The following is a 27,911-nucleotide window of genomic DNA, read 5'->3' as shown; positions in this document are numbered from 1 at the left end:
AAATAAAATATAAGACATGATATTGCATAGAAGTTAATGAAGTGTTCTGAGGTGTCCTGGGGTGTGCATACTTGTCTCTGAAATACAGAAGTTTGTTTAAACAGTAGGCTGCCTTTGATTGGGACTAAGAAGAGTAGGAGTTTGCCAGGTGAAGGAATTTCAATAAATAAGGAGTTCTGAGCTTGGAACTGAGTTTGCAAAATAAGAAAAGCCTCTTAAAATGTATAAAGATGAGACTTGGGTTCAAGTGAGACCTAAAAATGCATACTTTGGAGAGGACATGATGAAGAGTGGAAAACAAAATGTTGCTAAAAGAGGGATTTACATCAGCTGAACATTCTGGTTTTTATCATCTTGATCACCACTCACAATCCATGGTCTTAATAATAAAATTGGATCTTAAGTTTATTTTGTCTTGGGATTTCTATCTTCAGCTTTGCAGAGCATAAAACTATGATGAGGGGAGTGGAGCAATAGCACAGTGGGTAGGGCGTTTGCCTTGCATGTGGCCAACCCGCTTTGATTCCCAGCATCCCATATAGTCCCCTGAGCGCCGCCAGGAGTAATTCCTGAGTGCAGAGCCAGGAGTAACCCCTGTGCATTGCTGGATATGACCCACAAAAAAAAACTATGATGAAAGACAAATACCAAATGATCTTTCTTATCTATGGTATGTAAAGAAACATAAGGGAATGGAAGGGCTAGAGAACTAGTACAGGTTCTTGCCTTATATGTGGCTGACCCCAGATTCTATCCCTGACATCACATATAATCCCCTAAGAACTGCCAGATAATCCTTTTCTGCAGAGCCAGGAGTAAGCCTTAAGCGCCATCAGGTGTGACCCCAAAAGACAAATGTAGCATTGTCCTCCCATTGTTCATTGATTTGCTGCAGCAGTCACCAGTAACATCTCCATTGTGAGATTTGTTGTTACTGTTTTTGGCATATCGAATACGTCATGGGTAGCTTGCCTTCCGGGTTTGATTCCTCCACCCCTCTCAGAGAGCCCGGCAAGCTCCCAAGAATATTCTGCTCTCAGGGCAAAAAACAAAATCCTAAATAAATAAATAAATAATGGAATAAAAGAATGGCCAATAATGATGGCTTGTGATCTGGATTTATAAAGTGGGGCTTTGGGGGCTGAGAGGGTACTTTAGACACCATGGAGGAGGCTAACACTCTGATGGTGGGCATGGTATAGAAACACTATATGCCTGAAACAATAATGGCAATAATTTAATTCATGGCAAAGAAATCAAAAAATAAAAACATTTTTTAGAAGCCTGTTAACGAGTTACAGATACAACTGTTAGCCAGGCAGGTCACTATTGGATGTGCAGGATTGAGAGTCTAAGTGAAAAACATAGAACACCCGAACAAACATTTTATTACAAAAATGACAGGATTTGGTGGCTTTCAAATTAGAGAGAGTGAGTGCAATGGTAGGGCACAGAGGACTTTGAGGGCATGGAAAGTAGAATGTTCTGGAAGGTCATTCAACAGGCAGTCAACCCAAACAATAAAATCCAGACAGGATGCACAGATGAATGACTGGCTAACAAGTAAAGAAGGAGAATCCGGGCAAGAGAAAACCTCCAGAAACCTGGGAGACCAGAATGGAGTGACGACTTGGGGTGAGAATGTTTTGGGGATCCTATATAAATGTTCTGAGTTGCCAAGAGGAAAATGACTTAATCTGATATCCATGGCATTGAGTTTAGAGACATGCAGGACAGTAATATTTTCTAATCTATGATGCCCTTTCTGACCCTCTTTAATTTGTAAAAAAAAAAAAAATTAAAATTAATCTAAAAAACTTTTTGAAGTAAAATTAAGACTTTTTTTAAGGATAATGGTATTGATGAATAGTTCTCCCTTGACAAATGTTCTTCCTGTTGGTAATGCAGGCACCGCATAAACACCTTCATTAACTCTGAAATCCTCAAGGAATTATTTAGAAAGCAGCTGCTTTAAAACCTAATAGTGCTGCCAAAGTGTTGTACTGCACCTTTCAAAGCATTAAGATGCTAGATAGCTACAGATGGGAGCAGTGAGTAGAAGTAGAGAATTAATGACTATATACTTTGTCTCTGCTGTACACTTTTTAAGAGGTCCGTTTTTATGTGTAGCATTCTGTGACTTAATTTTTCCTGTCCCTGACATTCTAATGATTTACAATTGCCAACCATCTGGATTTATTGTCAATATGAATCAAGTTCTTCAATTTAATTAAGCCAACTTATCTGCCACCAATCCTGATTAAGCCATTTTATCTTAATTCTCTTTCAATTTTCAGAGCCAATCATATTTTAATACAAATATAGGAACATCTGAATCATTTTAGTAGTGTGATAGCCCCAAATGCCTGCGGTATCTATACATAGGCTTCCATGGCGTTTTTAGGAAGGTTCAACATAACTTGGCAAAATGAATTTTAATAGTTTGCCATAAATGCAAAAACCAGAAATCAGCATTTGAGTTCAATCACTAACTTCACAACACTGAATCTCTACACTGTGTTATTTGTTTTCCAGAACCCCACATTCTTTTGATTCTATATTCGTTCAGTGGCCTTCTGTGTCTGCAGGTAATTACAGAGAAGAATTGCCTGTCAGTTCACTCTTGTCACTGGTGTATGTGAATATTTTTTCATTCACTCCTTGCTAGATTGAGCCAGACTCTAATCTTTGAGTATGCAACAGACAATAGGATTCCAGAGCTTTAAGTATACCCTTTTGTTGGGAAGATAGTCAAAAAGATCAATCATGGAGGCATGAATATACAAAACTCATAGCTCAAGAAAGTTTGGTGGCTTCAGGAGATGCAGGGCTGAGAGTAGACCCAACCCTGGAATGACAGAGATGCCTCAGTGTCATAAATGAAAAAGGACCAAGAACTCTAGGAAGAAGTCACAGATAGAGCAAAGCTCATGACTATGAATGGAATTCAAAACCAAATGAAGACCAGTGCTGGGTGACAAGACAGGCATAGGGAAAAGAAAGAGAAGGTAAGGAATGTGGATTTCATCTCAGTTCTAGTCAAGAAGTGTGGGAGAGTTTAAACAAGAAAGATGTGATCTGACTTGCAGATATTTAAAATCTAGTCTGATTGCTCTCTAGGGAATGGACTGAGGGGCACCAGGGTTGGAAACAGATGAAAGGTGATTTGATTTGCACACAATAGCTGAAATTCAACTAAATTAGATTCATTCAGTGACACTTTTCAAGAAGACTAGAAACAATCTTTGTTGAAAGTGATGTCATGAGAAGGGAAATCTCTTGTATTCTCTGGTTCACCCTGCATGAAAACAAGTATAGATCTTCCTCAAAAAAGTAAGACTCTCTGGAGCTCCCATTTGACCCAGAAATTCCACTTAATTGATATCTGCACCCCCCTCAAGATATGAAAACAGGTATTTGAAAAGAACCGTGCACACCTACACTCATTGCGGTGCTTAGTACAATAGCCAGTATATGGAAACAACCCAGATGTCCAATGACAGATGAGTAGAGAAAGTTGTAATAAGTACACACAACAGCATACTGTGCAGTCACAAGAAATGATGAAAGCATACAATTTACAATGACTTGGAGCTAGAAATTTTCAAGCGAGAATCAAAATACAGATATTTAATTTTCGGTACTCCATGGTACATAGAATAACAAGTATCAAAGATGGGAAAACCCTTGGCCTTAGATTACAAAAACAAATGCGAGGGAGGAAAAGAGCAGAGGAAGGAAGAAGAGGTAATCTGCAGGTGGCATACTTGAAAACATGTAGGGTCATGGTATGTGTATGAGTCTAAACTGCCAAAGCCAACACTATTGCAAGTTTGTACAGATACATTCTAAAGTACAAACTTCAGGCCTCAGAGGATAGGGGATGGGCTGGCCCTTCCCATCTCCCCACCTCCTTGGGACCCTGGATGTCATACCCACAAGCTGCCTCTGGTGACTATTTAAGCTCACCAATGGCCACGATCCAGAGACACACAAAAGAATCTGCTTGCTGCAGAGATACCTCCAGACTTTGCTCCAGGCCAATTTCACCAGGGTGCCTCAAATGGGAATAGGTATTGTCCTTCCATCTGACCCCTAGCAGTCCCAGCAGCCGCCATCTTCTAGAACCCAACGGAAGGCCAGTGTACTCAGGATTCGTGACAGCAAATTTCAGGCCTCATGGGATAGGAGATGGACTGGCCCTTCCTATCTCCCATCCCCCATGGGACCCTGGATGTCATGCCCACGAGCTGCCATCCAATGACTATTTAAGTTCATTAACAACCATGATCCAGAAACACACTAAAGAATCTCAGAACCGAGCAGTTAGCTGCAGAGATTTCTCCAGACCCTAAATATCTAAAGTTTTAGATTTCTAAGAGTGTTGGGCCACAAGAGCAGCTGCACAACATCCTATGTTATTCATAGCAGGCAATACAAATAAATTATCTAGCATCTGCCTGTTCAGCAGATTTGAGCAGTAGTGGGAAATTCAAAGTTATGGGGGTGGAAAGGTGTGATAGTGGTGGGACTGGTGTCGAAATATCGAATATGAATAAATAAATAAATAAATAAAAATAAAAAAGAAATATCGAATATAATCCATTATTGTGAACAACTTTATGAAAATAATAAAAATAAAGAAAGGTAAAAATAAAATAAAATCTGTAGAGGTGACAGGTTGGGATGTAGTGAGAAAGAACCTGGGGTCATTAGTAGATGGATATAGATACTGCTGGTTAGGTAAGGGTTGGGGATCATTAGGGTGTAATGCTATTGTTAATCATTTTGTAAATGACTGTGCCTAAATAAAATATATTTTTAAAAAGACTCACTCAAGATTTATTTGGGGATGTGGCAAGAGAACTTGTGAATGGAAGAACCCATCAAGGATGACTCAGATACTTTAGTTCATGAATATTAGGGTGTCATTATGCCTATTTTTACATGTAGTTATTTCAGTGGTCATTTAGCATAGTTGCATATTTTCCATGTACTTCTTTGGATTTAAATCCACGTTCTTTATCTTAGTATCTGTGTGACTTTGAGAAAGTTTCTTAGTTCCTCTACATTTCAGTTTCACATTTCATAATGTGCTTTCAGGTATATTCATAGATATCTTGTTGTAGTGACTAAGAAAGTATACATAGAAATCCTTAGTACACTACTAGACTACAATAATCAATCAGTAACTGCTAGTTATTAGATACTATATTCATATCTTTTTATTCTTACTAGATATTCAGGGCTTGGTATGTAATAAGTCACAAAAACATTTTTCAGAAACAATTCCTCCTACACCATATATCATTTAATAATTCTTCATCTTTTATTTAATACCGGGGTTGGAGCAATAGCACAGTTGATAGGGCATTTGCCTTGCATGAGGCCGACCTGGGTTCCATTCCTCCATCTCTCTTGGAGTGCCCGCCAAGCTACCGAGAGTATCCCACCTGCACAGCAGAGCCTTGCAAGCTCCCTGTGGTGTATTCAATATTCTTTGGCAACAATATGCAGTAACAACAAGTCTCACAATGGAGACGTTACTGGTGCCTGCTCGAGCAAATCGATGAACAACGAGACAACACTGCTACAGTGCTTATTTATTACCATTTAAAATACAGTTATTTAAAACTATAACTATTGTTTTTGTTTAATTCTTTTTCCTCATCATTCTGAATAATGAGGAAATTTTTCGACCAATTGATTCCTTAGAAATGTGGTGTGCAAGTATTTATGAATTTTGTTTCTTTGGGAACCTCCCCAGTGGTTCTAGGGGTCATTAAGAATAGACCCAGAATTACTCAGTAGGCCATGTGATTCCAGGGAATATTATCTTCTCTTTTATTTTGAAAACATAGTTACAATTCTGTTAATTTTCATGGTTTTAATGTGGAAAATTACTGCACTTTCACTTCCATAGAAGTACCCAAGAACCCTCACCACAGTCCTTATCTTATGCCTTCTCTTGTTCACTTAATCTCCTCCTACTCCCCAATATCTCCCTCCACTGTTTGGTAATCTCAGTTTTGCAATCTCAGGCCAAGGACTTATTGTGGTCAGATACTGTGTATTCCTTTATTTCTCTATGCATGATGGATGAGTGATATTGAGCAGTATTTATTCTCCTCCTTCTGGTTTATTTCAATTAACATGACCCCCTTCAATTCCATCCATGTTGCAATAAACTGCAAGACTTCATCTTTTCTTAAAGCTGTATAATAATCCATTATATTTCTATTTCACAGTTCTATTGTGAAATTAATGTTTGGGGCCTTTCATTGGGTAAGGAAAGATGTGAATATGATCCCAGAATTGTATAAATCATATAAAACCTTCATATATTATCTCCACCATCATCCTTAGATGTGAAACTGTGTGCTTGGTGCTGCCCTATCCTATTGATCTTTACTCTGTGTGGAATCCAAGGTAAGGGATGCTATTCACTGGAATCCCAGGGTAATTCAGCTCCTTGTACGCTTTCATTCCCATATGAACGCTGGTGGCTGTCACTGCCAGCGCACAGCAGCATTTCAGAATCTCAGGTTTGTTAATTTGCATCTGCAAGTGGGCTGGAGAAGACAAGAAAAATAGAGTAGGTCAATATGCATATGTTGGGTTTGTGTGCACAGATGTACTGCAGAATAAGGAGGAACGTCTGCTGCATCACTTCCCAAGTTAGAAATGTGGTGTGCAAATATTTCCAAGTTAGACTGGGATTTTGCTATATTGACCAAATGGCTCTTTTCATGAGATTACACATTAACCAAATTTAAAAATACTCTCTCTCAGCCTTCATGGGAGTTAGTTGGACAAGGAGCAGCTTCTCTTTCTGGATGTATTAGGGAGTCATCATGGATGTGAAGAAGCTTCCAGCCCCACTGGCTGTGGATTCTTCTGTACCAGATATCCTGCATAAATAGATGCGTCTCTGTCATGTGCTCCTTCTGCTTGCAGGCTCACTATTTCTTGTTGCACTTCCCTATGGCTTGAATCCTAAAATGTATTTTATCTAGAAGTTTTTTCCATGGAGTGACACATGTAAACTAGCTCCCCTCTGTGATATAACAGGAAGTCTCTATGCCCAGAGTAGAGAATGTGACTGTGGTGGACGAGCCAATCAGGAAGTTCTCAGTTCTGGCATCTGCTCATCTGGATGTTTGCTTCCATGGTTTGTTTCTCTTAATTAACTGCTACCCTGACTTCCTGGATCCAAAACTGAATTTTTAAAGTGCCATCATAAAAAAAATAATTTTATATAATTTCTAAGTACTCCAGGAAACAAGGATAGAGCTGGGATTTGTTGGGGTTTTTTTAAATCAATAAATTAGTAGGTGTGTGTGTGTGTATGTGCGTGCGCATGTGTGCACATGTGTGTGTGTGTGTTTAAATGTTTCATACATTTTGGGCCTGACCCCCTGACTGTCCTACACTATTTTTTGCCTCTACCAGAGCATGGCTGTTCAGGAGCTTTTTGTGAGAATGGGCGTGGACAGACACTTAATGCTACCAGCTCACGCAGCTCACCACCAACTGATGGTGCAGAAGAAGGTCAGGGCACCCCTACACTATGTTGAACTCTTGACCACGGCAGATGGGGGGTACATCTCTGCTCCCCTGCTCTGTGATAGACCGGTCTCCCAGTAGTCAGATAGCCCATCATTTCACAGAAAAACACTCCACCTTTATTATATTAATGTCACTGTTTGTGAGCTTTTAGTTTTGCTCAGAAATACATATATATGGATATAACTCACTTTTATGTGTTTATTTTTCTACCGCAGACACAGGAGCCGAAAGACAGGCATTAAAAGAAAATGTGTATCCTAAGTTGAGAGAATTCTGCAGAGAAAACTATGGACTGGAATTTCAGGTAACTCTGATAATAATCTCATTTTTAATTATGTCAATTACATTTTTTAGAATGCTTGCATTTGTTTCTTGTCGTGGTTTGGGTGTTAGAAGACAGGTTTTAAGCCATGAAAAGTTTCATTTCTTGAAGGCAAAAAAGGAACATTGGGAATGGAACAAAATGTTTGGCTTATTTCTTTTGATGATTAGCAGTTTAATGTTCTGATTCTTGGACTCTGCCAGGTCTGAGCACAAATTTTCTTTAAATCATGTTTATTTTCTTCTTCTGATGGCACTCTCTATTATAAAACTGAAGGCTGCTGATTATATACTTTTAAGCTGTGGTTTCTAGTGTACAGAAGCATTCTGTTATATAGAAATTTCTTATGGATGCCTTATAATGTCTAGCCATGTTTGCAGATGTTTTCTAATATATAAAAATGTTTGCAGCTAAAAGTTAGGACCCATTTTTCCACACTATTACTTTTCAGCAACCTTGCCAATCTTGCCTTTTCCCCTTGCTTTTTAGTTTATATCACACTGTAATATCTTCTCTTACCTGAGCATTTTAGTAATTTACCTTTTACCAAAAATAGGTAAAATAAGTAGTGCTCTTACCTGAGCATTTTAAGGATTTGCCTTTTACCAAAAATAAGCAAATTGCACTAGCCTTTCAAGAGAGGGTAAATGTGTCTGTCACTGTTGAACTTCAGGCATGCACTGGTGTTGGTAGCATCCATTGATTTTTGTCACCTCGTAGAAAAGCACTTGAAACCTGGAGTATATCTTGCATCTTTTGATGGCACTCTCTACTATGGTGTGATATGGTGAAAAAGTAATTGATTCCCACAAGATATTACTTAGATCTTGTACAATGTAATTTCATCTACAATGGAAATCTTTAATTAGGAGTGAGTGGGTTACATCACACCTCGGTTGAGTATTTTTGGTTCTATACTCATCAGTGACCACTGGCAATGCTGGAGATTGAATGCGGTTTCAAGCATCATACCTCCTGTACTATCTCTTTGACCCTACAAGGGAAATCTTAAATATTAACATGCATGTTACCTTAATTTCCTACTCACATTGTGATGGCTATATATCCGAGTTTTGTGCTCTAAGAGTCCAAAATTCACTCAGTGAAAAAAAAATTGCATCTCTCACTCCATTTCTTCCAGATATATATTTTAATTTAGTATGTTTCATGATGCCTTCCAATGTATACATTAATATTTTTATGCATTTATAAAATTTTGATGACTTCACTCTCAGTTCATAGGGTCTGTCAGCAGCAGAGTATCACAAAATGCATATTGAATCATTACTCCTAAATCACCATTTACTTGACAGATTTTGAAACTAAATTAAAAATTTTGATAAGAATTCAGTACTGGAGCTAGAGCAATCGCACAGCAGGTAGGGTGTTTGCCTTGCATGTGTCTGACCCGGGTTGGATTCCCAGCATCCCATATGGTCCCCCAAGCATCACCAGAAGTAATTCTTGAGTGCATAAGCCAGAACTAACCCCTGTGTGACCCAAAAAAAATTCAGTGCTACCTTTTCTGAGGAATCTGGTTCTATTGATCATAAGATCTCAATTGTTAGAAAATTTCTAATCTGTTAAGATTCTTAATGAGTGAGACCATGGTTTTGGAAATGTTACAAAACAGAAGGAAATGTGTTCAAGATTCTTTCAATTGACTCACCATGAGATGTGCAGTTACAGAGTCGTTTATAATTGCATTTCAGTCATACGATATTCCAATACCCTTCACCAGTATACATTTCCCAACACCAATATTCGAAGTTTTTAGCCTGCCCCTCACTTCTCTTCTCCCCCGCCCCCTTTCATTGTGTTCAAGCCTCTTAATATCATCTTTGTGTTAGTTTGGGCTTGCATCATTTTTGTCAGTAGAACAAGAAAGTCATTGAGCTACAGATTAGCTCCCATAAAATGTGGTATTGTATTAACACTTGGAGAAAAAGGAAACCATATTCTCTAAGTCTAAAATATTTATACAGAAGATAAATGAAGCCAGTGGGAACTGTTCAGGGAAAAGTCCATAGAAAACCTGGATGGCAAAGATCTCACTTAACAGGTACATTGCTGCCTTAATGCTGGACAGCACCAGGAAAAGCAGTGAACAGAATAGTGGAATGGAGTCCCAGCTCTCTACGGACACAGATTTGACCTGCTGGGCTTGCAATTGGTGTCCAAACTGGTGGTGGTGACAGCTGACACATTTGAGGTTGTATTTAGAATGAAATAAATTAGTCAGGGCTGTATTTGCTCTATGACTTAAACACTTAACTGGAATTCAAGTACATATATAGAGGTGGTTCTATAGTGACAGTAAACCTAAGAACCTCAATCAATAAAGAATGGGGGAATGTTTAAGAATAAAAAACTCTTGTACAATAAATAATACAAATATAAAGATATGGTTCTCTTTTCTCAAATAGAAAAATATGGTGCTGAAAACGTTTAGGGGCTTGGGTCATATCCAGCAGCGTTCAGAGCTACTCCTGCCTTGTGTACTCCAGAATATCTCTGACAGTACTCCAGGTACCAACCATTTGTGCTACCCTGGATTGAATAAGTGTAGGTGAGATTTAAGGCAAGCGCCTTACCCTCAGTCTTTCTCTCCAGTTCCTTGCCTGTGATCTTAAGACAAACTTAATTATTGCACATACTGAATGAGAAGCCCTCATAGTGCCCAGTCTTAAAGGATCCACCCTCACAGTTAAATGCAATAAGGGAGGCTCAGAGCAGAACTTCCAAGAGCTACCCAGCCCTGTTCCGTCTCTCTGCAAGATAGTAACAGGCTTTCCTATATGCAAATAGTGAAAGAGAAGAAAGTGACATGAAGAAAACAATCCCATTCACAATTGTGCCCCAGAAAATCAAGTACATAGAAATCAGCTTAACTAAGGAAGTAAAGGACCTGTACAAAGAAAACTACAAAACGCTATTTCAGGAAATAAAAGAGGACATGAGGAAATGGAAAAATATCTCCTATTCATGGATCGGGAGAATTAACATTGTCAAAATGGCAATACTTCCCAAAGCATTGTACAAATTCAACGTGATCCCTATTAGGATACCCATGACATTCTACAAAGAAATAGAGCAAACACTCCTGAAATTTATATGGAACAGTAAGCCCCCACGAATAGCTAAAGCAATTATTGGTAAAAAGAAAATGGGAGGAATCAACCTCCCTAACTTCAAACTCTACTACAAATCAGTAATAATTAAAACAACATGGTACTGGAACAAAGGCAGAGCTGCAGACCAATGGAACAGGGTTGAATATACTGACATCTCCCCCCCAAGCATATGATCATCTAATCTTTGATAAGGGGGCAAGAAAAGTGAAGTGGAGCAAGGAAAGCCTCTTTAACAAATTGTGCTGGCAAAACTGGACGGCTACATGCAAAAAAGAGGGCTCAGATCTCTGCCTAACGCCATGTACAAAAGTAAGATCAGAGTGGATTAAAGACCTCAACATCAGACCGCAATCCATAAGGTACATTGAAGAAAAAGTTGGCAAAACCCTCCATGACATTGAAGCTAATGGTATCTTCAAAGATGTCACGCCACTGGCCAAGCAAGTGAAAACAGAGATAGACAAATGGGACTATCTTAAACTAAAACACTTCTGCACCTCCAAAGAAATAGTGACCAAAATACAAAGACAGTCTACCGAATGGGAAAGGATATTCGCCGAATACACATCCGAAGAGGGGTTGATATTAAGGATATGCAAAGTACTGGTTGAACTCCACAAGAAGAAAACATCCAATCCCATCAAAAAATGGGGCTATGAAATGAATAGAAACTTTCTCAAAGAAGAGCTCCAAATGGCTAAAAGGAACATGAGAAAATGCTCCACATCATTAATCATCAGGAAGATGCAGATCAAAACCACAATGAGATATCATATCACACCACAGAGACTGGCCCACATCCACAAGAACAAAAGCAACCGGTGCTGGTGTGGATGTGGCAAGAAAGGGACCCTCCTTCACTGCTCGTGGGAATGCCGACTGGTTCAGCCCTTTTGGAAAACAGTATGGACGATTCTCAAAAAATTAGAAATTGAGCTCCCATTTGACCCAGCAATACCACTGCTGGGAATATATCCAAGAGAGGCAAAAAAGTATAGTCGAAGTGACATTTGCACTTGTTTGTTCATTGCAGCACTCTATAATAGCCAGAATCTGGAAAAATCCTGAGTGTCCAAGAACAGATGACTGGTTAAAGAAACTTTGGTACATTTACACAATGGATCTGTTAGAAACGACAAAGTCATGAAATTTACATACAAGTGGTACTACATGGAAAGTATCATGCTAAGCGAAATGAGTCAGAAAGAGAGGGATAGACATAGAAAGATTGCATTCATCTGGGGAACATAAAGTAACAAAATAGGAGACTAACACCCAAGAATGGCCGAGATTGGAACGGTACTCAAACACTGTCTCCTCTCGTTGTTCGTCGATTTGCTCGAGCGGTCCAGTAACGTCTCCATTTTTTTGAGACTTGTTACTGTATTTGGCATATTGAATACGTCAAGGGGAGCTTGCCAGGCTCTGCAGTGCGGGCGAGATACTCTCGGTAGCTTGCCAGGCTCTCCGAGAGGGGCGGAGGAATCGAACCCGGCTCAGCCAGGCTGGCTGCATGCAAGGCAAACACCCTACTGCTGTGCTATCATTCCAGCCCGGCTGAGATAAGTACCAGGAATTTTGCTCCATGGCTTGGAGGCCAGCCACACATGCTAGGGGAAAAGGAAGCTCAGATAGAGAAGGGAGCACCAAATAAAGGGTGTTGGGAGGATCCTCCCAGGATGGGAGAAGCATGCTGAAAGTAAATTATAGACCAAACATGATTGCCACTCAGTGCCTCTTTTGCAAACTACAACACCCAAAAGGAGAGGGAGAATAAAAGAGAATGCCCTGCCAAAGAGGCAGGGTGGTTTGGGGGGATGGGGGGGTGGGAGGGATACTGGGATCCGTGGTGGTGGGAAATGGGCACTGGTGGAGGCATGGGTATTTGATCATTGTATAATTGAAACCCACGCACAAAAATTTGTAAGTCTACAACTGTACCTCATGGTATCTCACTAATAAAAATTAAAATCAATAAATAAAAATAAAAAATAAATTTAAAAAAAGATAGGTAACAGGATTCAAGGTGTGTTGGAAACTCAGTGATTCTGTGGAACTGCCAGCTGGAATATTGTATTATATGATCTATTTGCTTCCAATAATGCTACACAGAGTCCAAAGGGCAGATCTTCATTCTTGGTTCCCGTGTTAGGATGAAGTGACCACAGAAAAGCCTTGGGGGACTAGAGAGATAGCACAGCGGGTAGGGCATTTGCCTTGCACACGGCTGACCCAGGTTCAATTCCCGGCATCCCATATGGTCCCCTGAGCACCGCCAGGAGTAACTTCTGAGTGCAGAGCCAGGAATAACCCCTGTGCATCTCTGGGTGTCACCCAAAATGCAAAAAAAAAAAAAGAAAAGAATAGACTTGGGTGGATCTCTGGATGACACAGGGGGTGCTCTGAGTTGCAGTCTTTATTCACAGCGGGGAAGGTTGCAGGCATAGGCTTTGACCAAGTGAGAGGGAAAAGTCCTCCTCCAGGCACACCTGCACAGACTCCACCATGACAAACAAGCCAGCAGGCCGATGAGAACATCACCTCAGTCTGGTCCAAGAGCTGCCTTTCCCCCTTCAGATAGGAGACCACACAGACAACATCTGAGAGAAAGAAGCAGAGCCTTGGGGAAGTCAGTCCTTTGAAGAGCTGGAGCTTCTTATTCCCGAGAGAATAAGCACCAATGACAAGTCCCTGTCAACACTAGGTCAGACCAAGAGGTAGAGGAGGAAGGCTACACAATGAAGATCAGGCAGGAGGCTCAGCTGGTTCTAGACTAAATGAAGATGTAATACCCTCATTTTCAATTGTGAAGGTTAGATGAATCATATGAGTCTGACAGCAGCTTGACCTGGCTAATAATGACCTCATCGAGGAGCTCCAGAGTGTCATAGTGACTGGCTGTTACACACTTTCAATTTTTCTCCCATATCATTCATTCTCTCTCCACTGCCTCTGTCTGTGCCCCTGGACCCTTGTGCAGTCTCCTCTGTGCAGAGTTTGCCTCCCAACTCCCTGCTATTACCAGACGGCATCACTGCCTTTATGATTGGCGGGATGTGTTGTGAGGCCCTGGGGGTTTCCTCTGGAGTCAGCTCCTCACACCTTCTCCATCTTAAAGCCACCAAATGGTGGCTTCTTTCTGAAGTGAAAGGGATATCTGCGCATTGCACCCCACATCATTTCACTGGGGCCAATACCCTTGTTCTGGTGCTGACTGTCAAAGTCTGGCAGTGTCTGACCAAGTGTATATTCCCTAAAAGTATTATAAGCATCTTCCACCATCCTTCTCTCACTCATGAGCCATTTATGAATAGGGACAGATTATGACCATAGATGACAAATGGGGAAAAAAGCACAGTGTCATAATGTCCACACATTGCTCATTTTATTATAATGGTTGGCTCACTGCTCTGCAGCATGTAATTGATGGCACTTCCGGAATTCTCAGCCCTGATTTCCCAACACTGTGTCATAGTACTTCCTTTATTTTGTGTGAACAACCTTTAACTCAATATTTCTTCTACAGATGGAGCCATGGCATTATGGGCGTTTGAAACTTTACTGGAGGAACTCCTCTTTACAGAACATTTAAGTCTGCTAAATTGTGCCTCTCTCATTACCCAACACTGGGAATCACCCCAGAGGATCAGTCCTACCATAAACAAAATAAGTGATCCCCACTTGCCAAGTGACATTAAAGTCTCCCATCTGGGTAGAGTCAGCTCTGCAGGGTCTATCTCTGTCACTGTCACTGTCCTCCCATTGTTCATCAATTTACTCAAGTGGGCCCAGTAACATCTCCATTGTGACACTTGTTACTGTGTTTAGCATATAGAATACGTCACAGGTAGCTTGCCAGGCTTTGCCATGCGGGCGAAATACTCTCAGTAGCTTGCCGGGCTCTCCAGAAGGGGTGGAGGAATCGAATCTGGGTCGGCCAAGTTGGCCGCGTGCAAGGCAAATGCCCTACCCTCTGTGCTATCGCTCCAACCCATTCTGAATATGAAGGAGTTCTTTCTTCCCAACTCTCTTCTGTTCCTTGGGAATATGAGGGACCTTTTACAAGTCTACACTGTAAATATAGCATCCATTGGGGTTGGAGCAATAGCACAGCAGATAGGGCGTTTGCCTTGCACACGGCCAACCTGGGTTCGATTCCCGGCATCCCAGATGTTCCCCCGAGCACTGCCAGGAGTAATTCCTAAGTGCAGAGCCAGGAGTAACCCCTGTGCATCATCAGGTGTGATCTAAAAAAAAAATAGCATTCATTTAAGAAGGCTCCTTTGTTAACAGCTATGAACCGTTGAAAGGGTAACTTAAAATGTTTTTCTTCAATCTAGAAAGACTTCTATCTTATCTGTGTTTCCTTTTAGCTCCCAACATATTTGATGCTTCCATTCTGTCTCTGTGGGAGCAGGTCTTATCACATTTTTAGCCTCACATTGTGGCTCTCTTGCTCACTCTGAAGGGCAGACTTGTATGCATGTGTACTTCCAGCCCAGAATCCTGTCCCACTTCCTCATTGATGTCTACCCCAAAACTCTAGGGGCAAGTTAAAGTACTTGGTCCCTCCAGATTTCATTCAATTGTTCATTGGCCTGCTTTAAGTCTCTGATCCATACAGAGTTGATGAAACAGCAGACACTAGTGTTGGAAACATAGTCCCTGGCCTCACTAAGAGCATAACCTCAAAAGATGGAGACATGTGTGACTACTGAGATGTTTGCCACAAAGGAATAAAAGGATGCACAGTGGGGGACCTTGTGGCAGCTGGAAGCAACTGGAAGTCCTGCTGAGGAACTGATGACTGAGGTCAAGACTGAAGAATGGAGAATGGAGGTGACCTTGTTTAAAAGAGGAATTATATTTTCACAGGTAGATCTGGACAAGAACTTTGACGTTCTCTAGTGCTCACTAGCTGCCAGGCACATAGTCTAAGTGCTGTGCGTGCATTATCTGATTTGATCTTTGCTAGGTGTTTAGGAGGGAAACTTTATCTTTTTTTCATTTTATTGGATGAGGACACTCAGTAACACAGATGTCAGTGTTGACCTTCTGTCGCTAATAAGCCAGAGTCAGGAGTTGAGCCCAGGCACTGTGACTATAGAGTTCATGTTTTTAATCACCGCACCAAATAAGCTCTTGCGTTTACATATCCATGAAAGTTTATCTAGATATGTAAATGTAGACAAGAATACTGCTCAGCAGGGTGGCCCGTGTCCCTGCAGCGGCAGCCTCCAGCTGACCTCCATGGACAAGGTGGAGCACTTGCCCTAGGGAGGGGAGGCCCAAACTCTGCCAGAGCTTCTCTGAAGGGCTTGGAGGAGAAAGAAGGGTCGTGCACATGAGGGAATGAGAAGATCACTTATCTCTGGCCACTTCCTGCCCCTGCACCCTGTTTGATCGACCACATCAGACGCACCTGGTTCCCAGCTGTGTCACGTCTGAGTCAGCAAGACAATCCGCACCTTCGGACAGACAACTGAGGTCAGATCTCCAAACTGTTTGACAACGGCAATCTTCTGCCCCCAGCACTGGCCATTTGTTTTCTGTTCTGTGATCAGTGAGGTTCACGGGACCTTCTTAAGTAACGAAATGAACCAGGGGCATGGAAAAATATAACTTTTATATTGGTCTTGGATTGGCTATGAGCTCCAGCATATTCATTGGGGGGAGCTTCATTTTGGAAAAAAAAAAAAGGCCTCCTGCAACTTGCCAGGAAAGGTTCCTTGAGAGCAGGTCAAGGCAGCCATGCATATCTTAAAGAATATCTATGGTGGGCTGGACTGCTGTCAATGGGAGCAGGCGAGGTGGCCAACTTCGCCGCATATGCCTTTGCCCCAGCCACCCTCGGGACACCCTTAGGAGCACTCAGCGTTCTGGTAAGTGCCATACTTTCTTCATACTTCCTGAGTGGAAGACTTAATCTTCATGGGAAAATTGGATGTCTGCTAAGTATCCTACGGACTGTTATGGTCATTCATGCTCCAAAGGAAGAAGAGATTGAGACCTTAGATGAAATGTCTCACAAGGTAGGGGATCCAGGTTTTGTAGTTTTTGCAACACTTAACGATCATTGTATCTTTGATACTAATCTTTGTGGTGGAGCCACACCATGGTCAGAGCAACATTCTTGTGTACATCACCATATGCTCTGTGATCGGAGCCTTCTCGGTCTTCTGCGTGAAGGGTCTGGGCATCACCATCAAAGAATTGTTTCGCGCGACATTTCCTTATATGCAAAGTGATCAATGGAAAGTGAATCATCCAGCGTTTCTCCCTGAAAATCAGGCTTGACTCCTTTGCAAATCACAACACCCAAAAGGAGAGAGAGAACAAAGGGGAATGCCCTGCCACAGAGGCAGGGTAGGATGGGGCACTTGAAGGATGGGAGGGATACTGGGATCCATGGTGTTGGGAAATGGGCACTGGTGAAGGGATGGGTATTTGATCATTGTATAATTGAAAACCAAGCACAAAATTTGTAAGTCTACAACTGTACCTCATGGTGTCTCACTAATAAAAATTTTTTTAAAAAATTTTAAAAAAGAGAACTGTTCCCCCAAGAAGCCTGTGCTGCGCCACCTGCTGACCTGGGTCCTGCGACTGAGTCTCATCGCCTGTGTCAGCACACAGATCAACTACCTGAACAGGGCCCTGGACATCTTCAACACGTCCATCATGACGCCCATCTACTACGCCTTCTTCACCACCTCTGTCCTGACTTGTTCAGCCATTCTTTTTTTTTTTTTAATTTTTTATTAGTGAAACTCCATGTGGTACAGTTGTTGACCTTACAAATTTTTGTGCTTGGGTTTCAGTTATACAATGATTGAGTACCCATCCCTCCACCGGTACCCATTCCCCACCTCCAATGCTCCCAGCATCTCTCCCACCCCCCACTCCACCCCCATCCCACCCCACCCCTGTGGCAGGGCTTTCCCTTTTGTTCTCTCTGTCCTTTTGGGTGATGTGCTTTGCAAAAGAGGCATTGAGTGGCTATCATGTTTGATCTATAATCTACTTTCATCGTGCATCTCTCATCCTGGGAGGGCCCTCCCAACAACCTTTACTTGGTGCTCCCCTCTCTCTATCTGAGCTGCCTTCTCGCTTAGCATGTGCAGCTGGCCTCCAAGCCATGGAGTGAACCTCCTGGTACTTATCTCCAGCCATTCTTTTTAAGGAGTAGCAGGACATGCCCACCGATGATGTCATCGGTACCCTAAGTGGCTTCTTTACAATCATTGTAGGAATATTCTTGTTGCATGCCTTCAGAGACGTCAGCTTTGGTCTCGAAAGTTTGCCTGTGTTTTTGCAGAAGGAGGAGAAAGCCATGAATGATATAGTCTCTCAAACGTGTATGAAGTGCTCTGCTATGAGGAAGAGAGGCTCACCTTGTGGGATGGAGTGCCACACTCGCGAGAATGTCTCCCTCAGGAAAGGCACCCTGATGGCTTTCTAGGGGAGACCGATCACCAGGCAGCTGAGTGGCTGTTTCCAAAAGCATCATCCTCATATGTGCTCCCGAGACAATCTTTTTAAGGTGTCACTAATTGAATCAAGAAATTACTTTTTCTTTAAGTGATGGTAGCTCACCAAAATGACCTCAGCACATGGCCAGTTTCTATTAATATTGTATTATAGTAGAGGTATTTTTGATTTTCCATCATCAAAATAGAATGCATTAATGACAGTTCTCAATCTAGAAAATGCTTTATTTTTCCATTCGTGGTGTATCTGAGGTGTCCATCTGCCCTCCCTCTCCATCCTCTCTGACCATTCCAAGACTTTTTGATTTAAACAAGAATGAAGTGACCCCATATCAAATTTATATTATCTGTCTTTTGCTATTAAAAATTACTTCTTTTTGATTATTGAACTTCCGAATTGGTAGTTCCTGGGCCTCCTGAGTTAGGAAGTAGAGGAAAGTACTAGAAAGTACAAAGGCAGCCCCGGAACCCTTCCCAGGGTCTTGGCAGCGCAGCAGAGGTTCTTCCACAGTGCCCCTGAGAAGCAATGTCTGTGCATCCCAGGTGCTTCCAGTCGCTCCCTCTGACCCCTTCATGTCCACCACCTGGATTCCTCTTTTTCGTCAGCGCTTGTATTTTCCAATATATTTTCATAATGATTTCTATTGTTATTTAGATCTTCTAACAACTCTGGGAAATAGAAGTCTAGGTAAATTTCCTAGCTTGTTATAATAAAAAAATAAATTGAAAAACAAAAGAATATTGTTCAGCAGCACAGCACATGCCTTGGTTGCAGACAATCTGGGTTTGATGGCAGGCACCAGAGAAAGAAAAAAATGGTATGCAAAGCTATATAATATATGGTGTAAATATACATATGCTTCATGATGTCATATATATAAGCATGTGAAGAATATATTGTTATCTAAAGACAAATGGATATTTGTTACGTGAACAATGAGAGAGAACATGATATGGGGAATTTGGCAGGAACCATCAGATAATGCAGGATCTCCTAATTCAGACCATGGAGGACTCTCTTCAGGGTAATCTGAAGCACAGAAAGCAGTATTACAAATTCCGCTCTGAAACCCACTTCTTGCTCCTTGTTCACCTTGTTCCCATGACTTCATGTTTTTACGTTTCAGCTTTCATTCACAAAATAGGGATACTTTCTACTTCATTAAGTTTATGGAGTAAATTACTCTGGACAGTGCCTAGCAGACTAAAAGGAAACCTTAGTGATACTGATAAGATTCATGTTTTTATTTTAATGTTCTTTCAAGGGTCAGTACCAGCAGTGCTCAAGCTAGTGGTGTGGGCCTGAGGGTTCATGCTGGGCAATGTGGTGCTATGGCTCAAACTCAGGGTCTCACTCAGGCTGGGCAGGTCCTCTGTCATTTGAACTATCTCTTCTCCCCAAGACCCTCTCCAATTTATGTGTTAAAAATCTCCATGTACCTAGAGTAGAGCAACTAGCTTAGAGACACTAAGATAGAAGCAAGGTGACAGTTCAAAACCCTCTGGTTACGAAGGGAGCACCAAATAAAGGGTGTTTGGAGGATCCTCCCAGGATGGGAGATGCATGCTGAAAGTAGACTATAGACTGAACATGATTGCCACTCAGTGCCTCTTGTGCAAACTGCAGTACCCAAAAGGAGAGAGAGAAGATCTTTTTGGGGTCACGCTCTGAAATCAGGAATTACTCCTGGTGATGATCGGGGGACCATATGGGATACCGGGAATTGAACCCGGGTCCACCACATGCAAGGCAAACACCCTAACCACTGTGCTATCGCTACAGCCCCTCCTTTTTTTATAGCCAACTTACAGTCACCTTAAAGCCCTTTCTTATAAGTGCAAAGGCTAGGAAGGCCATAGAAATGTCATTTTTTAATGAAAATTAACTCCAGCTATAAAGTGATAGCCCTTTTTTCAATGGAAGTGTCAATTCCTAGAGAGGAAAGACCCTGAGCAAAGAAGCATTGTTGGCATCCTGGTGTAGTAACTTTGAGGAGTATCTTCATTTCTGTACAGTTTGTCCAAACACTGAGTCAGAAGCTGCTCCTTGGTAATGCAGAGTTTAATGGCCTAAGAAAATTGAAAAGGAAAATATTTCATAAAATATACAAATCAAAAGGCTCATTCTGAAGAAATGGTGTTGTTAAACCATCTCAAATTCAAATGTTCCCCCTTTTTGGGTAAAGAATGAGGTTATTATTTGTTCCTCACAGATTGCTTTATTGTTTTTTAGGTAATCTTGGTATTTAAATTATTGTCTGGTTTCAAGGGGTAAATTTTTTAGGGCTTTTATTTTCTGCCATTTTTGTTTGTAGACCAATTCAGTGCATTATAATAAGCCTGATAAATTAGCTTCCCTAAGAATATTTTTAAAACAAGTAATATGGTTTTAAATAAAAAGAGATAAAATCAAATTACTTTGCTGAGCTTTTATGCCTAATGGTGAAATAAGGAAAGGCACATAAAATGTGCTGTCAACAAGTTAGTATTCCAATAAATAGGAAATTAGATCCCAGTGTCTGCAGTGCTTTGGACATTAGGTTAAAAGTGAAACTTAATTTTTTAAGTATATAATAAATCTTGTCTTGTTGAGCTATTTGGCTTCCAACTGCCTTTTGCCAGTTATTGATCATGCAGATATATAGCATGTCTCTTGGCCCCAAAGAATGTTTCATGTAGCATAAATTAGAAACTTCATTTTACTTATTTCCTTCCTGTCTTCATGGTTGCTTGGTTTTTATCTTTTTTTTCATCATTTTTGCCCATTAAGACTGTTGAGAAAAAACAGTTCAAGGAAAAAAGCTGCAAGTCAAAGCATATTTAAACAAAGCTGCTAGGAAAGAAGACATAGTGAGAAATGAGAAGTTAATGAAAGCCTGAGAGAGGGCAGTTCTGGCCAAAATTTAGGGCAATAACATGTAAGACCAGAGTAGCAGCAGATAAATCAAAGGACACTTGCATTTCTACTTAAATATAATAATTGAAAGCTTTGTTATGACTTTTCTTTGACCATTGTAATATATGTGTGAGAATATATATGTATATATGTGCACATATATATACATATATAAAGGATCAGAGAGATTTAAATATGTATTTAGATTGCTGATTTGTTTGTTTGTTTTTTTGTTCTTTGGGCCACACATGGTGGTGCTCAGTACTTACTCCTGGCTTTGTGCTCAGGAATCACTCCTGGCTGTGCTCAGGAAATCATACATGGTGCGAGGGATTGAACCAGGTCAACCGTGTGCAAGGCAAGCCACTGTCACAGACCTCTCTGATTTAGACATACTATTCTTTCTCTAATTCTGCTGTGTGTAGGGGATATCAGACCTACCAAAAATCATAATAGATATGGGGGTTGCTATCATTTCATTGTGTTTATAGGCAGTTTTGGTACTCACATGCTCACTGAGGGTAAAACCCCTGGACACCGTGTTTACACATCCTTTGTTGTAATGCTCACACACACTTGGCTATGCACGATTGCACCAGCTTTTGCAGGGCTAAGGGTTCTAAAGAGTGGAGTTGACAAGGCCACCCTTGATGCATGTGGGCAGCACTGGTGATCAAATTCAGGACCTGACTTTTAGCCTCTGAGCAATTCCCCAGGGACTTATAGTGTAATTTCTAACAACTATATCAACACAATTCAGGGCACATACCACACTAAAATTTACTACATACTAGAATTCACCCATTTAAAATGTACAATTGGGCCAGAAAGATAACACAGGAGTTAAGACACTTGCCTTGCTCACAACCACTTGGGCACCACATATGGCTCCCCCAAGCACACAGGACATATCAGGATCAGGAGTGATCCCTGAACACAGAGCAAGAAACAAGCCCTGGAAACCCCCTGGGTATGGCCCAATCCCTCTCCCACCAGATACATAGAATTCTGTGATTCACTTTCAGTATTTATACAATTGTATCATTATTCCCAATATCACCTGTAAAACATTGCCAAACTTGCAAAAAGAAATTGAGTGTGGAGTGTTGGCTAATGCTAAGCAAGCACCTTACCTCCTGTATTATCTCTCCATCCTATTCAAATATGTTGGAATAAAAAGTTGTCTACTATCAGCCCTCTGAAAACCCAGGGTCCTGGGATCTGCAGGGCACACCATGGCCAAGCCCTGTTAGATGCAAATCTTTCCCTGAACACCAAAAAGACAGCCAGTAAGGAGAAAAGGGTTCTTTTTGGGATCAAAAAAAAAAGAAGAAGAAATCTTCAAAGCTACAATTGGAAGCATTTACCTTATGCAGACAGCAAAGGAGTAAAAAGAATGAAACTCCCCAGCATGCTGCTGTGCCTAGCAAATCTTTCAAAGCTGTACTTGTGGAATGAAGTTCTTACAGGCTGGGAATCTTCCCTCATCGTCTTTGAAGTATGGAGACAAAGGGTCCCATTATCCTCACTTTTCATACCTCACGCGAGTTTCCAGTACCTCTTTTTCAGATATATGTTGATGAAAGCCAAACTGCTTACTGACAAAACAGACATAAATAAAATGTCTATCACTGCGGGATAATGCATAATCATAAGAAGGGGGTTGGACTCTTAAAAAATAATAAAGATATTTAATTGTAGGTCAGTGTATGTTTAGCCATAGTGAATAATCTTCTATGCCTTCATATGAGATATGAAAATGGCGATTAATTGTCTCAAAGAATATGGTGGTAACCTTGCCCTCACTGCTTTCATTTAAAAAAATAAACAGAAACCTTTTACCCTTGCAATATAATGAAAGCCATCACTGCAAAGCCTCGAGAGACATTTAGCTTTGCATTTTCTTTGGACCCATGTCAACAGCATAGTGACGAACAAAAGAAATAAAATATAGTGTTTTTCTCCATCCCACCACGGGATACATAGAGGATGTGTCTTTAGGATGACCCTTAAGCATCATTTCCCTTTTCTAAGAAAATCATCCTACAAAGAGTACGGTTGGGGCACATTAACTTGACATTGGGAACAAGAACAGAGTCCCCAGACAAATTAAATCTCCCAGGGGTGAATTAAAGCCGTCTCCTCTGTTCATTCTGCAGGTCATAGATCTGTACTGGGGCGTTGATGAAGATGAATGGGACAGCCCAGAGCTGCAGAAGACCCGCATGAAGATGCTGGAGGATTGTTTGAAAACTTCTGCAGGTCCATGTTTTGTTGTGGGTATAAAAAACTAATGCTTTCTTTAAAGTTGTAAATGAATGTGAGAATTCTTGCTGATTTGTGATGCTTAAGGGGCTTTTTAAAATGAGAAAAGTACTTCCTTTTTCTATATCTGTTTATAAAATTTAAACTGCCAGGCCCGGCCCAGTCCTCAGGGCATGAGAACAAAACTCATAGCTTTCACTGCAAATTAACAGTGAATAATTTGAAATGGTAATCAGAGGGATGACTCGGATTTGACAGTTTCTGCTGCATCCTGTGATGAGTGGTAAGGATTGTGTGGTCTTACACTAGTTATTTTAGTTTTTCTTCAGTTCTGCGATGTGCTCGGTTATACTGTCTCTATTTCTCAATATTAGAATGTTGGGCCTTTGGTAAAGCACCGTTGTTGAAGTAAACCAAGTAAACCATGTCAGATTCATCCATAGAAACAGAATCACAGGGAAAAAGTTGTTTTGACAGAGATGATTTTTGACTACGTGTTCTGTATAAGCTACATTTTTTAAGCTACAAATTACAAATTTATCAAGTGAAAGGTTCTTGTTAGCTCATCATTATTTTACAAAGAGCAACAACTCCTCTGTGTGAAACCAGTGGTCAGTCTGTGGCAGGGAATTGTTCAGAATTGCTGCCCTAAGAAAGAGGAGGCATATTTGTACTGCAAACAGATCCTGCCCATCGATGGGGAAGTGACCCATTTCACCAAGAGAAGTTGTAAAGTTGGTTAATTCAATGAAGAAAATACAGTTAATAGCTAGGTTCAGTCTAGAGGCAAAGCTTGGAATATAACACTGTGTCCATTACATAAGGTCAAGTTCTCACTTCTTCACTTATGTGCCAGCTCTCATGCCCGCTCCCCACTCAGGCACAGCATCCTTCTATCCCAGCCTTTGGCCCGCCTCACCCTTTTCTCCCACTTCACATCCTCAGTTCACCAAGAACCCCAGTTCATGGGTCATGATCCAAGGGTTGAGTTGGATTGTTGATTTCCTTGCTTGTGACAAGAATGTTTAATATCTGCTTACATCACTATCACTGTCACTGTCCTCCCGTTGTTCATCAGTTTGCTCGAGCGGGCCCAATAACATCTCCATTATGACACTTGTTACTGTGTTTGGCATATCGAATACATCATGGGTAGCTTACCAGGCTTTGCTGTATGGGCGAGATACCTCGGTAGCTTACCGGGCTCTCCAAGAGGGGTGGAGGAATCGAACTCAGGTCAGCTGAGTCGGTCGTGTGCAAGGCAAACGCCCTACCCGCTGTGCTATCACTCCAGCCCCATCTGCTTACATACCAATCAATATTCTTTATCTTATAGATGATTTAAGGAAACAACAGATGCCATCAGAATTCTGAAAAGTTGATAGTAGAGTTTCTATAGAGGATAATAAAGTGCATAGGGCACTCTTTTTTTCCCCTTATATTTATTTATTGATTCACTATGGGAAAAGTTAGAAAGCTTTCAGGTTTAAGTCTTGGTCATACAATGATCAAACACCTCTCCCTTCACCAGTACTCATTTTTCACCACCAAAAACCCCAATATACTCCCCCTCCCAACCCTCTCAATGCCTGTGAGGCAGATGATTTCTACTTAACTCTTCTCTACATTGAATACATTCATTATTTAGACAAAAGATGCACCATTGTTATTTAGAATTTTCCCCCCAACAATCAGAATTGCTGAAAAGGCATTGTGAAATACTTTGTTTTCTATAGCTGGTTGTGAGAATCATATAATGTCACGCAGCCACAAGAGTGGCCACGTGATTTTGGATTTCTCCAAAGAGATAACTATGAGATTTGTTTCTGTGTGTCTGGTGTTATGGCTGTGCCGGAGAGCTACTCGTGGGGGGAAACTCATGACCTCAGTAGGGCATGAAGGACGAGCCAGTACCGCCCCCCTTCCCATGAGACTGCAGTTGCCCTGTCACCGCCGGCTCATACCTGGCTTTCCTATAAGCTCTGAGGCGGCGGTCACCTTGCTGCGGGGAGGGGTGGGGGAAGATGGAAGGGATCAACACCCTTTCCCTCCCGGGGAGGCATGGTGCCATAGTTAAACGCATGGACCATTCATTTTTCTGTCGCAAGCTGCCAAAAGCACTCTTTTTTTTATATTACATGTGGACATAGTATTCATTTAAGTCGCCAGCTACTTATTAAATGCTACTCTGAGCCAGGATCTGCTTTCAGTGCAGAAGGTTGGTGATTAGATTCAATCATAAGAAATTGGCCCACAGCAACGGAATTTCCTTAGATTGTAACTAAGAAGATTAGGGAAAAGAGCAGGCAGAAATTTAAAAAATCACTGAAATAATATTACAAAAAGTGCTAAGGAGAAAAATATAAACAGGAAGAAGGAGGAAGGGATACTGCAAGGGAATAGATTTGTTGTGTTCAGTAGAGTAGTTGGAGGGAGTCTTACTGATAAGCTAAGCTCAGACAGAAGATGGAAAGAAAGATGGGAAAGAACAAAGTGAAACTTCCTGATGATCACAACCTTTCAGAGAGAGCAGCTAGATATGCTGGAAACAGCAGGGTGGCAGACATTCCTGAATTCAATAGGAACAGGCGTCACTTGGACCTGGACTGGGTCTCCTTCCCTCAGGTCCCCAGTTTTCCAGTAGTTTGGCAGTCACACCCACAAACTGCCCCTGCTGCCATGCAATCCCATCAGTGGCCTTAGACCCAGAGACTCTAAAGTAAAACTCCCATAAGAGAGCGCCGCAGAATGTCCTGGACATTGTATATTCTATCCATAAGCAATACAAAACAAATTGTCTAGCATTACCTTTTTGGCAGGTTTGAGTGGTGGTGGGACTCGTGTCGAAATATCAAATGTAACCAAAGCAGAGTATATGGGGGGGGGGGGAAGTATATGGGAGTATATGGGGCAGGGGAAGGGTTGGAACGGGGCAGGGTTCTGGGTGTAGAAAATACTGGGGATTTGGGTGGTGGAAAACGTGCACTGGTGAAGGGATGGGTGTTTGATGATTGTGTCTCATGGTGAATCAATAAAAAGGGTGAATAAAAACAATAAAATAATTAAATAAAATTAACATTCTGAATAGAAAAAAGTAATGTGGAGTTCATGCCCAATTCAATCAGCTTCATCAATGGCTGAATAAATAGCAGTACTGCTACATTATTAAAAAATAGGAATGGTCATGAGGCTATGGGAGTGGAGGCCACTTCCCCAGCTTCCACCACTTGCATGTACAAAACTTACACTTTCACTTTGACAAGAGAAACTAAATATTTTGAACAGAGAACTAAAGAGATCTGGCTCATTTGAAGACCTACCTTGGCAACTGAGTGTAAGCTAGAGGACAGAGAAAAGATACCCATTAGTATTTCTATAAACCTAATAAGAAAAACATATTGTTTTGGAATTTTGATGAATAGGCATGTAGAAATCATGCCCAGTGGTCTGAACCCAACACACAAAGCCAGCCTGCATGCATGGAGAATGAACTGTCCAAACAACTAGTAGTTAGGATTTAGGACTTCTATCATGGGAGCTTGCTTTTCAAGCCCATGTTCTCCCTTGAATATGTATGTTGCTTGTCTAGAGATAACCCTGCCTGTTTTCACTCTAGAGAAGCCTGTGTTCTCTCTCAAACATGTACTACTCTCTCTCTCCCTTCACATCATTCTAAATAAACTTAAATAAAACCTATCTTGCTTAATTAAAAAAGGGGGAAGAGGTATCCTGAGAGAATAGAATTAGATCCATAGGAGAAAATTGCCTGACAGACTGGTGCCAGATCAAGTTGAAGGATATAGCTTTCTCTCAAGTTTAGGTTTAACATAACCTAGAATTCTGACTGACGTTTTCTTAGCTATGCCACTTTGGAGGGGTGATATGCCTGTTCTAAACCTAAGTTTCCTTATCGGTACAGTGGAGATAATAATAGTGATCTACTATTCCTGAGGTTGGAATGAATTATAGGGCCCTTCAAAATTTCTTCTATAGACTAACCCACAGTCGGTTTTCTTGTTCATGGAGAGCTGTCAAAGCTGCCTAAAGTTGATATCACCTGGCTCCACCGGAAAAGAATGCATTGTCATCAAATTACGATAAAGTTATCTAAATGGAGACTAAGATCACTCTAGCAGCATTATGCTTCCACTGAAATTCAAACACTGGAAGACATCAGGCAAGGAAAGCGCTTTGGTAGGCAGAACGCACTGTGAGTCTGCGCCACTCATTTGCCA

General features: G+C 41.2%; 1 protein-coding gene and 1 pseudogene across 3 annotated transcripts in view; both read left to right on the top strand.

Annotated features, from left to right (window-relative positions):
• NWD2 (NACHT and WD repeat domain containing 2) overlaps window positions 1–27,911 on the top strand; it is a 184,634-nt gene that overhangs the window by 69,224 nt on the left and 87,499 nt on the right. The window contains exons 2-3 of one of the 3 annotated variants that reach the window (XM_056125543.1): window positions 7,785–7,873; window positions 23,571–23,687. In XM_056125543.1, coding sequence (XP_055981518.1) covers window positions 7,785–7,873; window positions 23,571–23,687 — 206 coding nt within the window. Of the gene's footprint in view, window positions 1–7,784; window positions 7,874–23,567; window positions 23,692–27,911 lie in introns of those variants that run through there. The other 2 variants (XM_056125544.1, XM_056125545.1) reach the window with 2 other exon arrangements.
• On the top strand, window positions 16,621–18,487 carry LOC130033949 (magnesium transporter NIPA2-like; annotated as a pseudogene).

The sequence above is a fragment of the Sorex fumeus genome, unplaced genomic scaffold, assembly GCF_029834395.1.
Source record: "Sorex fumeus unplaced genomic scaffold, SorFum_2.1 ptg000055l, whole genome shotgun sequence".
Taxonomy (NCBI): domain Eukaryota; kingdom Metazoa; phylum Chordata; class Mammalia; order Eulipotyphla; family Soricidae; genus Sorex; species Sorex fumeus.
This window is presented reverse-complemented; position numbering and strand designations above follow the sequence as displayed.